We start from the raw sequence: 14,907 nt of genomic DNA, 5'->3' as shown, positions 1-14,907 counted from the left end.
CATTATTATTCATCTTGCTAAGGACTATCATAACACAAGAGGATGAGGCTCCTCTCAAATGTTCATCCTGCAAAGCAGACCTCAAAAAAAAAAGTCAAACTGCAATATGAAGAATGCATGTTTACAAAAGTGCACACATCCGTGAGTGATGAAACTACAGTGATACCAACTTCCGACTAAACACTCCTCCCTAGTGCTCCAGCAAGCACGCTGGCATAGAGGTCATTAAATGTGGTCTCTGCTGCAAAGTCTCCTTTACAAGCCAGGAGCTAAAGAAGGAAGCACTGAAGTCATTACAGTTTGAATGGTTATCTAAAATTAAAACAAACTTTTCCTTTTCCCTCCCACAATGCTTTTAAAGGCTTCTCAATTGATCTATTTCTTTCTATGTAATCAAGCTGCTAACCTACTTGAGAAGGCTAATGTGTTGAAGATGTTTAAATTCCACACCAGTAGATGTTTTTGGAGAGCTGTATATGAAGCAGATTTACTAAGGCACATTGCACCTCTTGGTAGGTTCAATGGGATCATAGCATGAGAAAGGATAAAGGTAGTGAGAACACCTGAAATAGCATCACGAAAGGGACATTTGAACAAAGGGGACATCTAATCAGCCATGACAGGTGTCTTCAAATATTTGAAAGTGGGATTAGACCAGTTTTCAGTGGTCAAAAGTGACACAGAACCTGGGATCGATTCATGGAATTAAGGGAGAAACAGGGGCACCTGGGTGGTTCAGTTGGTTAAGCGTCTGACTTTGGCTCAGGTCATGAGCTTACGTTTGTGAGTTCAAATCCCGCATGAGGCTCTCTGCTGTGAGCACAGAGCCTCGTTCAGATCCTCTGTCCTCTTCTCTCTCTGCCCCACCCCCACTCGCACGTGTATGCTCGCGCTCTCTTTCTCTCAAAAATAAATAAAACATTTAAAAAAATTAAAAGAGAAACAGATTTCAGGTCAGTATAAGGAAGAACTTTCCAACAGGAAGGTTTCTCAGACAGAATGGGCTGCACTGGGAAGTATGATTACCTTTATTGGACATGGTTACATACTGATGGATGGCCACTCAGTGCACATGTTCAAGAAGGATTTATACTCTGTGTGTGGTTTGGGCTGTATACATTTCCAGTACCCTTCCAACCATGAGATTCAGAGGAGCAAGACAACTGGTCAGAGTTGGGCTGACACTTGGGATATAGGAAAAGAAAGAAGAAGAAGAAGACACCCATGCCTTGACTTGGGCAGTGGTGTTTCTAATCTGTACTGTTAGTCCTCCTGGTAAGATAATTTAGCAATTTATTTTCCTGGGCTTAAGCAATAACATATTTCCCAAGGATGTTAAAATACGCTAAGGAATAAGGATGATGATGTCTGAAATTAAGAACAAGTGCTCTTAGTTTTCATTTATTTTCATTTCTGTTTCATTAACAGAATGCATCAATTTCTGACATCTGTAGCACTTGTTCAATGTATTGAGTAGAATCACATATGAAATTATTTTATTCAAGTAAAACTGTATCAAATAGCTGAAATGAGGGGCACCTGGGTGATTCAGTCAGCCAAGTGTCCAACTTCTGATTTCGGCTCAGGTCATGATTCCAGGGTCGTGGGATCGAGCCCCGTATTGGTCTCCTCCCCGTGTGGAGCCTGCTTAAGAATCTCCCCCTCTGTGCCTCTTCCCAGCTTATACACTCTCTCTCTAAAAAAATTTTTTTTAATATTTAAAAAATGTTCAAATAGCTGATGTGTACCAGGCACTCTGCTGGACACTGGCATTACAACGACAAATACGGCATATTCAGTGCCCTGCAGTTACTTACTGTCTAGCTGGGAAGAGAGGCATCTAAAGAGGCAGTTAAATAAAAGTGGCAATGTTCCTAGGGGAAGAAGAAAAAAATATAGTGATAGCACACAGGACAGAATACTAACTAGCTGCCTAGAGGAAATCAGGAAATGTTACTCAGAGGTGAAATTGTGTGAAACCTGTCAAAATCAACGAGTTCATTCAAGGAGCTAGGCGAAAGGACTGCAGACATGGGGAACCCTTCAATGTTACCAGCGATTCTCCCAAGAGATGTGCTTATTAAATATTCTGTAGTGTATGGTGCATACTCAATAATAAGGGCTTATGTGAAATTTGGGGAACAAAATGGACTATCAATCCTTGGATTTTCCACAACCCTAAATCTAAGCCTCTTGTCTTTACAGGAACGAGCAGATATTCTTGGTAGAAAAACCAATGATTATAGAATGTGTGAGTATGACTGGTTCCTCTACTTTCTTGGCCGTTTCCACATTTTCTGAGTGTTGTCTGACACGCCTACTTTTTTCTTTTCAAATTTTTATTTAAATTCTAGTTAGTTAACATACAGTGCAATATGGGTTTCAGGAGTAGAGTTCAGTGATTCATCACTTACATACAACACCCAGGGCTCATCATAAGTGCCCTCCTTAATACCCATCACCCATCTAGCCCGTGCCCTGCCCACCTCCCTCTGTCAACCCTGTTTGTTCTCTATCTTTAAGAGTCTTCACGGTTTGTTTGCCTCTTTCTTTTTTTCTCCCCCGGCATATGTTCATCTGTTTTGTTTCTTCGATTCCATATATGAGTGAATTACGTAAGATTTGTCTTTCTCTGACTGACTTATTTTTCGTAGAATACACTCTAGCTCCATCCATGTTGTTGCAAATGGCAAGATTTCATTTTCATGGCTGAGTAATATTTGTTGTATGTGTATATATATGCGCGTGCACACACACACACACACACACACACACCACATTTTCTTTATCCATTCATCAGTCACTGGACACTTGGGCTCCCTCCACAGTTTGGCTATTATTATTGATGATGTAACACACCTACTCTTAATGTCTTCTCTCTTCCAATTACAAACTGCGTCATCCCTTACCTTATTATTACTACTGTTACTACTACTACTACTATTATTATTATTATTATTAATTTATGGTGAAAAAATAGTAAGACTGTGAAAACAGGTTTGTAGGGCAGATATTTAGAAATCATTCACTCATATCTTCAAGTCAACTGTCCAAAGGTGCTGCACCTGTGCTAAATATTTGTCAAATTAAAGATGTTCACTGAGGGGCACTGGGTGGCTCAGTCAGTTAAGCGTCCAGCTTCGGCTCAGGTCATGATCTTGCAGTTCATGAGTTCGAGTCCCGCATCGGGCTCTGTTCAGAGCCTGGAGCCTGCCTCACATTCTGCGTCTCCCTCTCTCTCTGCCCCTCCCCCACTCACACTCTGTCTCTCTCTGTGTCAAAGATAAACAAACATTTAAAAAACTGTTAACTGAATTTCCAAATAAATAATGTTCGCTAAATTTCAAATACATAAGCATTTTACCTGTACAATTATCTGATTCACTGATTGCAATGAAAATTCCCCGATGGTAACAAGAATGAGAGGTGCAGATAAATGAAAGGTTAAAAAGCCGATTGAATAGATGATGGTTGGGTTGAGTGTGTGGAAGATGCTAAGGGCACAGCTTGCAAAAGGCAGGTGGACAGAAGGATGTGTAAACGGACAATGCAACTTCAGGAGCATAGCTATGGTTAAGCAAAGAAACGTGACCCTAAGACCATTATTAGAGCAATAATGAATTCACTGAACATTCAGAAGAAACGTTTTTGGTTTTGAAGAAAATAATAGAAACTACTGGGCTATTCAATAGATAAGACATAAGGAGGAGATTCAGAAGCATGGGGGAATGGTTGTAAAAGGCACATTTCAAAGTTCTAGCAAGATGGTATCTTTCTCTCTCTCATTTTTTTTAAGACTCTATTGTTGGGGCACCTGGGTGGCTCAGTGGGTTAAGCATCCAACTTCCACTCAGGTCATGATCATACAGTCCATTGAGTTCGAGCCCCCACATTGGGCACTGCGCTGACAGCTCAGCCTGGAGCCTGGTTTGATCCTGTGTCTCCCTCTCTCTCTGCCCCTCCCCCACTCACACTCTAGCTCTCTTTCTCAAAAAAAAAATAAATGTTGAAAACAATTTTTAAAGAAAGACTCTGTTGTTACTCACTTGCTAATGAAGTCATTGAATTCTGCTGACCATATCTCAGGCTGCCTTAGATGGGGGGGTGGATTCCTAGAAAAATAAGAATCAAGGTTGGATTGTGCACGTTGGTCAGTCAGTGCACAATCAGAGCTGGACAGACTAATGCGTTACTGCAGTCAGAGGTTCTGCCAGGCATCATCCAGCAGGGCCACAATTTTCCAATTCAAAGACAGATAATTAGTTATTAATCATTCTTTATATAAAATGACAGCTTGTTTCTCTGAATGCACTTAATAGATGACCCAATTTTTCTGATAAATTTTTTTCTTTTAAGGAGTCTTTCTGCTTTTACCTGAGAGCCCTATGGGGAAACATCAATAACTTGGCAGAATAGAAACAATGAATACTAGAGATTTTTTTTTTTAACTCTGAGTCCTGCAGAAGCCTCTGAGGAATATCCAGGGTACAGAGAGGTAACCTCAAAGGTGTGCTGTTCAGAATATGAGGGAGACTGTGGCAGAGAGGGGCATTAATAGAATGCCTTTAGGAGCTGTTCTGTTGCTTCTGGAAACAAGGTTACGAAAGTAAGGAACTGGAAAATATGATTAGCTATAAAGCTCTGAATGCCACTTAAAAGGTTTTGTTATTAGTTTCTCTTATTTTTAGGCCAAACAAATCTTTTTGTTTTTGGCATGTTCAGGAATACAAAGGCACATCACTTGGAAATGAGGCTGATCTAACTCTGTAATCAAGCAGCATTGATCAACCATGATGGCTGAACTTGCTGAAGTACTGCCTTACGCTAATTCTAACAGCTCTTTGTTTTCATTAGTAGAATGGAAACACTTTGTCTTCAGTCCTGCATTACTCCTTAAATAGCTTATAATGAAATTAGTGTACAGTTTGTACAGGCTCATTAAAGAAAAGTGCAGCCACTCATCTACCCTAGATCACGCCTAGGGCTCATTGTACAATTCTCAGGGCCATTTGAAGACTGCTGATTTGCACATTAAAAGAAGTAATTCTTTTCTCCAATGGTCTTGCTTTGCTTCTCGTCCTCCTGAAAATTTCCTTTCTGAGAGATTTATTGGCTTGCTTTGAGTATAACAAAGTTTCGATGATTTGAGAACACTCAGAACAAGGTAGCTTTTCAGATCCCTTTTTTCCCCCCAATTACTTCTACAGTTAGTGTTCTAAGAACTTCATGTCAGAGATATACTCTGACATGGTGGCAGAAGTAAGGAGAAATAAGTAAGAGAATGTAGTTTCCAGAAGCACCTTGCTCACAGGTGCAATAAACACGAATGGTGGTGTCATTCCTCCTCCATCTGGTGTCATTACCAAGAGTAATAACATCCGGCTAACAACCTTGGTAGTTCAAACCATAATTAAAATGGCTCAGGAAGTACAGTGCTTCTTACACACTGAATGACAGCAGGAGTTAGGAAACATAGATTTTTTTTTTCTGTTTTCCTCAAATTTAACGAAATGGCTTAGACTTGGCAGAGAGCCGGTTTTCTGTTCTTTTTTTGTAATCTTGTTTCCCCTCTTACCGAATAAGCAGTATATTTTACAAGTAAGTTAGACCTGAGATTTACATTCACATTGTTACGTAAAGGATGATAAGGCATTATAATTCAGAACATGTATATCAGACAGGAAGGTCAAAGATAAAATTAAAAACACACTCGAATTCTTTGGTCTTCTACTAATTTAAATACATGCCAAATGTCCCAAATGGACCCATTTAGACATGAATACGACATATTGGCATTATTTCTTAGGACTGGAGAACTGTGCCCCAGGGCTTTGCATATATGATTCTACATGCTATAGGCACTAGGGTGACAGAATTTGTTTAATGGAGAGTGGTAACAAGCTATATAACATACTACCCTGCTACCCTGCCCTAGACCCCTTTCATCACAGGCCCTGGGTGTGCACTCCATTAGAATTATGGTACCAGGCACAGTCTTTAAGATAGCCCTCAAAAGGTAACATATTTGTATTAAAAACAGGCAGTCTTTTCAAATCAGGTTTTGGAAATATCTAGGAACTAACCAAAACATGTATAAAATAGTGTTTAATTAGTAATACAATAAAAAGGGGAAAATTTGTCAATATACACACTGAAGGGGAGGGGTCTACGTAGATAGGAAAGTGCTTTCGTGGCTCCAAAGAGATTATTCTAAAGTTACTGTTCTATGTTAATATGTTCAAAATATTAACAAGTTCAAAATCATTACTATTTTATCAGTCAAATCTGTTTATAATTTTATTAGTAACATCATTTTAAACTTCCAAAGAGACGTCTTAGCAAGTAGTAAAAAATTACTGGATTGATAGAGTAAAGCAAAGTGAATCACTGTTGCACTGACTATGGCCCAGGGCCTTCCTGACAAATTTGGGAGTGGATCAAGAGTGAAAGGAACTGCTGTTTTCTGAGATCAAGTCCTCCAAAAAGGAAAACACACTGAGTGTCAAGAGAAAGATCTTACTTAGACCAGGAAAATGAAACCATTGAATAAATACAGTGTCTCAGAATAGGCAGAATGATATTCCAGGCCACTGTGCTCCAAACTTGCTGAAATATGTTGAATATTTCCATGATCAGCACCACTGGCTTGGGGAAGAAAGACAGGCTACAGATACTGTACCCCATGTTCATCCTCTGACCTTGGTATTTTGAAGAGTGCTCTCATAGGATGCAGGTCGGCCAGTGGAGGATCTCCATCCCCTAGCTCGATGGCTGTGATCCCCAGGGACCATGTGTCACACCTGGCATCATAAGTGGTATCCAATTGCTGTTCACATGCAATCACCTAGTAGAAAATAGGGGGGGGGGAAAGTGAAGTTTATGACTTTAGCAAGCATTGTAGCAAAAGTAAACATAAAAGTCCCCAATTTATATTAAAAATTCACATGACAAATATTCACAGTATTAGTCATAATAGCCCCAAAGGGGAAACAACCCAAATGTCCATCAACTGGTGATGGATAAACAAAATATGGTATATGCATACAATGGAATATTATTCAGCCATCAAAAGCAATGGACTATTGATACATGCTACAACATGGGTAAACATTAAAAGAAAGAAGCCAGACATGAAGGCCACATAGTGTATGACTCTATTTACATGAAATGTTCACAATAAGCAAATCCATAGACAAAAAGCAGATTAGTGGTTGCCTAGTGTAGGAGAGCTTGGGAGTGACTGTTACTGAGTAAAGGATTTCTTCTAGAGGGAAAGAAAATGCTCTAAAACTAGATTCTGATGATGGTTGCACAACTCTGTAAATATACACCTAAAAGTAACCAAATTGTACATGTCAAATAAGCTAATTATATGGTATGTGTGTTTGAATTTTATATTAATAAAGCTGTTAAAAATAAAAAACACATTCATATGAATTTTCTCTTCTGTTGTGTATCTTCAACGTCCTTAATATAAAAATGTATTTTGCCCCACCATATTTTTTTCATTATTTTATGGCTACATGTGATCCTAGAATATCTCACCAAAGGCTTGGGTGAATTTATGCCCCAATTTGCCTAAGACATTCTTGGTTTTATGCTTGCTTTCCTAGAGTCATTATAAATAGCATCCCCTTTCTCTCTGCAAAGTGTCATGGCTTGTAAAAAGTATATGTTCACCTATCATGGTCACTATTTCCCTTGTGCCCTCCATCCTGACACACACGGATTTCAGTTTGGAAAGGATGGTTTTATGTAATCAACGACTGCTACCTTTGATCTAGACTTTAATTTAAAAATATCAAATCAAGGGGTGCCTGGGTGCCTCAGTCAGTTAAGCGTCTGACTTCAGCTCAGGTCATGAGCTTATGGTTCATGGGTTCAAGCCCCACATTGGGCTCTGTGCTGAAAGCTTGGGGCCTGGAGCCTGATTCAGATTCTCCCTCTCTTTCTGCCCTCCCCTGCTCATGCCCTGTCTCTGTCTCTCAAAAATAAACAAACATAAAAAATTTTTTTTTTAAATGTCAAATCAAGAATTTCACTTTTTAACTTATAATTGACTTGAACAATCTTGCCTCTGAGGCCGTAAAAACACTGAAATAAATTTATGCCATTAATTATGGAGAACATATTAAAACTATTTACCTTACTATTTTCTAATCTAAGAGATTTGTCATTAATGACATAGAGCTGGTATATATGTGATGCCTTCATTAGCTAGATAGCTGGTTATTCAAAATATACTCTTCAACAGTTCTAAATAAATGGACATTTATTGAAATACTGACACTTATTCACAAGTTAGAAAATGCTTATTACAGAAAGACATATAATATGCACAAAATATGGAATATATATGTATTTATATGACAGCTTGAAAAGATGGCAGTGAATCTTTCCCTTTTATGTAATACCCATTGGTTTGTTAAGCAGGAAAGCACTTTCAAACCCCGTTTACTGATAATAAATAATGACCTACCAGTAAAATGATAGTCTAGGAACTGCATATTTAAGGAGTGTCAATTTTATGATTAACTCATTTAATACTCTGATAATTGAATTTTAGATAGATCAAAATATTTTCTTTTACTTATATGTCAGAGTTGTTCCAAGATCCACTAATCAAAACTGCTTTCTTTACTAGGGTGCCTGGGCGTCTGACTTTGGCTCAGGTCATGATCTTGCAGTTCATGGGTTAGGGCCCTGCATCAGGCTCTTGCCAACAGCTCAGAGCCTGGAGCCTCCTTCAGATTCCATGTCTCCCTGTCTCTCTGTCCCTCCCCCACTCATGCTCTCTCTCAAAAAAAAGACTTTAAAGAAGTTTTTTTTTTTAATTGCTTTTTCACTAAAAGCAAACTTACACATATAACAATGGTCTGTTACTATAACATATGAAAAATATAAAGCTACACTATTATTTAATATTAATAAGTAATAGTACAATTATTACATATTATAGCATTTATATTACTAATATACATAAATAAGATACACTGTTTAATATTATCCCTATATTTTATCAATTTATTTTTAAAATTTTGTCATGAGCTTTTAAAACACTAGTAATACATCAGAACAAACTGAAGAAACTCTCACTTGAGAATCCCTTAATTCAATTTTGGTTTTGTTTATACGACTACACTATTTTTATTCCAAGATGTACACCTTGCTTAAAAGTTTTTTAATTCAGGGCACTTGGGTGGCTCAGTCGGTTAAGCGTCCAACGTCCGCTCAGGTCATGATACACCAGTCTGTGGGTTTGAGCCCCGCATCAGGCTCTGTGCTGACAGCTCGGAGCCTGGAGCCTGCTTCAGATTCTGTGTCTCCCTCTCTCTCTGCTCCTCCCCCGTGCTCGCTCGCAAAAGTAAATAAATATTAAAAAAAATTAAAAAGAGTTTTTTAATCCATTGGAGTTTTTAAAAGATTCTTAAGATAATGTATCCTTTCTCCATGTTTTACATTTACATTTTACTTTTTTGCAAGTAATAATTGAATTAGTATTAAAATAGAAACAGCACACAAAGATTTCATCCTCAAACATACTTAGTTCTAAAATTTTGCAATATTAATGTAGTATTTGAACTGCTTCCTCTCCCTTCACTCCCTAGAAAATGGTAGATAAATAGCAGAACCCTCCCCAGAGGCTGAGAGTTTTCAAACATAAGTCTTCTTTACTGATAAACATAATTAAAAAGATTAAAGGCATTAACAGGGGCTGTGGAGAGAAGACGGGACTCTAGAAAACTTTCTCCCTCAGCAATTTTGGCAGTTTATTCACCACTTCCCAAGAGTCACCCAAGATGAGCATGGCCCTCCCAGGCAGACTCACTCAATATAGGAACCCGTTACATAGGTTAATAAGCAAAAATCTGATACTAAACAAAGGTTAGGGATTTTCATAATATTTCTTAGTTTAAAAACAAAATCTAAATATCAGTAATATAGATACATGCTAAGCAACTAAAAGTAAATTTAACAGAAAATTAAGGCCGCAAGCAGTTTCTCTTGACCTCATTGGATTTATTCATTCAATCCTTCATTTACTCATTCATTCATTCACGCCCATGTATTGAGCACCTCCCATGTTCCTTCTCATACAAAAATCTCTCATAAAAATGACACAACTGACATTTCCTTCTAGTACATTCCTAAACATGGGGCGACAGTGCATGCATGAAAAGGAAAGCCAGAAAGGATTCAATATTACATTTGTCTCTCTCAAAACCGTCTTACCTCAGGAGCCATCCAAAATGGTGTTCCCACAGATGTATTCCTACGGTGCCAAGTGCTGGTGAGTTGTGCAGACACACCTGGAAGGAAGAAACAAGACTTACATTCCTGCATTAATTACTCATGCAAAGAGACTCCAGTTGTAACAAATTTGCTTACAAACTAATATTAAAATTCTGTTCCCGTAAAGCTGCCACAGAACTTGAACTTCACATTAAAGTATACTACGTCAGGGGCGCCTGGGTGGCTCAGTCGGTTGGACATCCGACTTCGGCTCAGGTCATGATCTCGCGGTCCGTGAGTTCGAGCCCCGCGTTGGGTTCTGTGCTGACAGCTCAGAGCCTGGAGCCTGTTTCGGATTCTGTGTCTCCCTCTCTCTGACCCTCCCCCGTTCATGCTCTGTCTCTCTCTGTCTCAAAAATAAATAAACGTTAAAAAAAAAATGTGAAGTATCCTACATCAGAATTTCGTCATAGCCAAAGTCTAGAATGATCCTCTTATTTTGTATTTCTCGTATCCAAACCTCCCTATTCTTAAAGCCCCATTTCAAGTTTTATTCCCGCATGCTGATATTTAATCTGCTCCTGATCATACTAACCTCAATTTTTTTAAACTTCTACATTTTTAACTACCTGTCTATATTATTTATTTTGGCATGTAATTTGTATCTGAGCCATACGCTTCCCTCCCTCCCTCCTCCTCCCTCTGTCCATTACTAAATTGTGGTGCATTTGAGAATTTTTCTATGGTTGTATGCACATAGTAGGTTACTTGTGAATGTGAATCAAATTATTTTCCATCACACGATCAACTTTGGACAAATCACACCTGTCTAGTTTCAAATTAACAGCATCTATTTAATCCAACACCATGAATAGAATTAGTTGTTTTCCTTTATAGAGATTACAGATGGAAGGACTACAGTGAAGAGGTATAACCAAGTATTTCAGTCATGTCATCCCACTAATTACACCTGTTAGAAATAATCATAATTAACCCTTAAGAAAATTAGGAGCAAAGTCTCTCCTTGCATTTCACACTCCTGTTCCTCATGCAGGCTGTCCAGTGCTCTTCCCTTGACCTGCTCTGAAATTGATGGGTTACACCCACACCATGGGCCTCCACTCCCTGATTTCCCTGTTTTGAAAAGCACCTCTTAGGTGTCACATTTGTTTTAGGCTCTGGCTATTTATAAGCCAACTAGGAGAAAGGCACTGATTAAGATTTAAATTTGGGTATATTTGATTCTTCCAGGATGACATCTGACTTTTATCATGAAATTCAAAGGCCATATTCAGCCACATGGGTATTTCAGTGGGGGAAATATACTTAAATATTGGTGGAATATACTTGGGCAGAGGGTAGGCAGTATGTTTTGGTTCCACATGAATTGCATCTCACAATGACCTAACCTATTCCACCATTGTATAAATCCTGTCCCACACAGAATCTTCATCTATGCCCTTCCAATTTTGTCTGTGAAGGGGCGCCTGGGTGGCTCAGTTGGCTAAGTGTCCGACTTCAGCTCAAGTGATGGTCTCATAGTTCATGGGTTCGAGCCCCACATCGGGCTCCGTGCTGACAGCTCAGAGTCTGGATCCTGCTTCCGATTCTGTGTATCCCACTCTGTCCCTCTCCTACTTGTGCTCCGTCTCTCTATCTCAAAAATAAATAAACATTAAAAATAAATTTAAAAAAATTTTGTCTGTGAAAAAGTTAATTATGTGACAGAAAAAAATACCCTCGCTAAATAATTTTTTCAAATTCAAAGGAGATTATCTAATCTGTGCTTGAAGATTCTCCCTTAAATATTTTCTCACAGACTATCTGAAGAAAGAGAATCAACATTTAAGAGCACATTTCTCCAAAATACTCCTTCTACTTCTACCCCTACTCCAAGCATTTGAACCTTCAGAAAAATTAAATTTATTAAAAAAAATATTTTTAATGTGTATTTATTTTTGACAGAGAGAGACAGACAGAGCATGAGTGGGGGAGGGGCAGAGAGAGAGCGAGACACAATCTGAAACAGGCTCCAGGCTCCGAGCTGTCAGCACAGAGCCTGACATGGGGCTCGAACCATGAACCGTGAGATCATGACCTGAGCCGAAGTCGGATGTTCAACCGACTGAGCCACCCAGGCGCCCCAGAAAATTAAATATAAATCTAAACATTTTAGATTGTCTTCTATGAATTCAAGGTAGAAGTGACTAAACTTGGATTTTATGATAGTATCAGAGTATCGTAATTTATTTATATAAGTGGGAAAAGCAAATGGATTTAAAAATAAATTTAGGGTGCTTGGGTAGCTCAGGAGGTTAAGCATTCAACTCTTCATTTTGGCTCATAATCATGAGATTGAGCCCCACATCAGGCTCGGCACTGAGTGTGGGACTTGCTTAAGATTCTCTTTCTCCCTCTCCCCCACTTGCTCACACACTCTCTCTCAAAAAGAAAAAAAATCAATTTAAAATTGATTCTAAATTTACTAAGATTTATTCTAAGGGTATATATTTATTCATTTATTTATTTAAATTTACATTATACTTGATCTTTGGTGAACATTTTTGTCTCAACTTCATAAAGATCATTTAAAAATTCAAATGTCATTTAACTGAAATGTAAAGGGAAAAAAACCCACAACCAAGTAAAAACATCAAAAGTTTTGCTCAGGGCAGGTGAGTGACATTTTAGACTAATCGTGATCTTTTTTCCTCTTCATGAATATAAAGAAAAGATTATATTACTAGAGTTGGCATTTTTTAGCAAGTAATCATGTCCTGTGGTCTGAATTTATAAGCTTGGATGGTTGGAAAGGACTTTCCACGGAAGGATACTGGAAAAAAGTTTTTTAGGGTGTTATATGTGACCCAAAGCAGTTCCATTCAGACTCTTTTTACTTGGAAGTGTGAATATTTTTTTTTTTTTGAAATGTGAATCTTGAGTAGAGTGGACACTCAGGGAGGAGGTAACCAGAGTAGAGTCAACCAATGGCAGGGCTCTAACACTAGGTCCAGGTGAAGTTCTATTCTTAGGAGGCCAGATGGCCCAGCTTCTTTCTCCCTTGACTTTGTAAGCCCATCAGTGTTGTTGTCAGTATCTTTGCCTGAGTTGGTCAGAGTTAGTTTCTGTTGCTTACAACCAAGGAATTCTAACTGATACAAGGCCTAAATGATTTTACAAATAAAGGAGCAAATTAACAAGGGTAATAGTCAATAATGAGTCTATAAAGCCTAAAAGTCATTAGGTTTTATATTAATGTGAGTTTATATTACATGTATACATTAATATGAGATAAATATTTTCTAGGACAAATATTTGGCTTCCAAACTCTTTACTCACACATCCCAAAGAATAAGTAAGTTTTGAACAAGCACAATCGATACAGATATAGCTATAGATAGACAATTCTCTATATATTTACTTCTGTTTTTAAATTTTTTTAATCTTTATTTATTTTTGAGAGAGAGAGAGAGAGAGAGAGAGAGAGAAAGAGAGAGACAGAGTATGAGCAGGGGATAAACAGAGAGAGAGGGAGACACAGAATCCAAAGCAGGCTCCAGGCTCTGAGCTGTCAACACAGAGCCAGACATGGGGCTCAAACTCACAAGCTACAAGATCATGACCTAAGCCAAAGTCGGACGCTTAACGGACTAGCCACCCAGGTGACCCATTACTATGTTAACATATGCATTGTGAAACACATAAATGAAGATAATTTTAAAGTATGAGATTAAATAACTGTACTATGAATATTTCCTAATTAGATATGAATATTTTTTTCTGCACTACAATGATGTCTTACAAACACCCTGGTATTGACACCCCCTTCAAGGACCACTGGTTAGAGTATGGAGTGCAGGGGTAATGAATTACAATGCTCTTGAGGTCTTACTTATCTATCATTTAGTGGCTTTTAGGATCCTGCAGAAATAATGTTTTACAGCTGGTTCCTGTATGGAACTAAGGAAATGTAAAACTGTAAACTGTGTGGAAAGAAAAAAAAATTTAGTCCAGAATGTGAAGAAGGAAAAATAAAAGCGCTCAAATAAGTGAAAAAGGGACAATGCAACTAGGTAGAGTAGGAAGCTTTGTATCTGATAATATTAGATGATTTTTACATTAAAAACAAGATACAACTCAACTATGAAGGAGTGACCAAAGAAGGTGTTTACCAAACTCCATGTGTGTGTTAAACATTTATGCAATTGCTAAACTTCAACTTCATTTTACCAACACAACCAAACCAATGAGCTTTGGAGCTAGCAGACAACTTAATGGTCATAAAGTCTGTGTTCATTTTCAGGTTAGTAAACTTTGGCTGGAGTAAGTTTCCTGAGGACAAATGGCATTTTCACTTGGTATAAATTCTCACAAGACAAGTGGCTAGGAAGGTAGAAAAATGCAAAATTCCATTAAAAGCGATTGCCATAAATTACTTTAAAAGGCAACAGGAATCCAAATGATGAGTTTGGGAGCCCTAGGAAGTAAAGACGATTAGGAAAATCATCTTGTCCAGAGAGGGAATAATGGAATAAGTCACCAAAGTAAACGGTTATGTAAGCATCTCAAAGGAGAAGATGCTAAAAGGTGGAAAATTCCAGACAGGTTGGGATAGTGAGAATATGGGAAGAAACAGGAGGCCAGAGAGAGATCAGGGCTGAAAAGAAAACAGAC

The 14,907-nt window shown here is 38.2% G+C and overlaps 1 protein-coding gene across 6 annotated transcripts in view; it reads right to left on the bottom strand.

Annotated features, from left to right (window-relative positions):
• The window catches only part of MYO3A (myosin IIIA), a 239,162-nt gene that overhangs the window by 168,481 nt on the left and 55,774 nt on the right, over positions 1 to 14,907 (bottom strand). For all 6 annotated transcript variants that reach the window (XR_008299958.1, XM_027073673.2, XM_027073674.2 and 3 more), the window contains exons 6-8: positions 10,234 to 10,310; positions 6,699 to 6,844; positions 4,047 to 4,112 (exon numbers count right to left, since the gene is read on the bottom strand). Coding sequence is in view for 5 of the 6 variants with exons in the window: in XM_027073673.2 (XP_026929474.1) it covers positions 4,047 to 4,112; positions 6,699 to 6,844; positions 10,234 to 10,310 (289 nt within the window). In the remaining variant the exon portion in view is untranslated. The remainder of the gene's footprint in view (positions 1 to 4,046; positions 4,113 to 6,698; positions 6,845 to 10,233; positions 10,311 to 14,907) is intronic.

The sequence above is a fragment of the Acinonyx jubatus genome, chromosome B4 (assembly GCF_027475565.1).
Source record: "Acinonyx jubatus isolate Ajub_Pintada_27869175 chromosome B4, VMU_Ajub_asm_v1.0, whole genome shotgun sequence".
In the NCBI taxonomy this organism is placed as follows: Eukaryota; Metazoa; Chordata; class Mammalia; order Carnivora; family Felidae; genus Acinonyx; species Acinonyx jubatus.
This window is presented reverse-complemented; position numbering and strand designations above follow the sequence as displayed.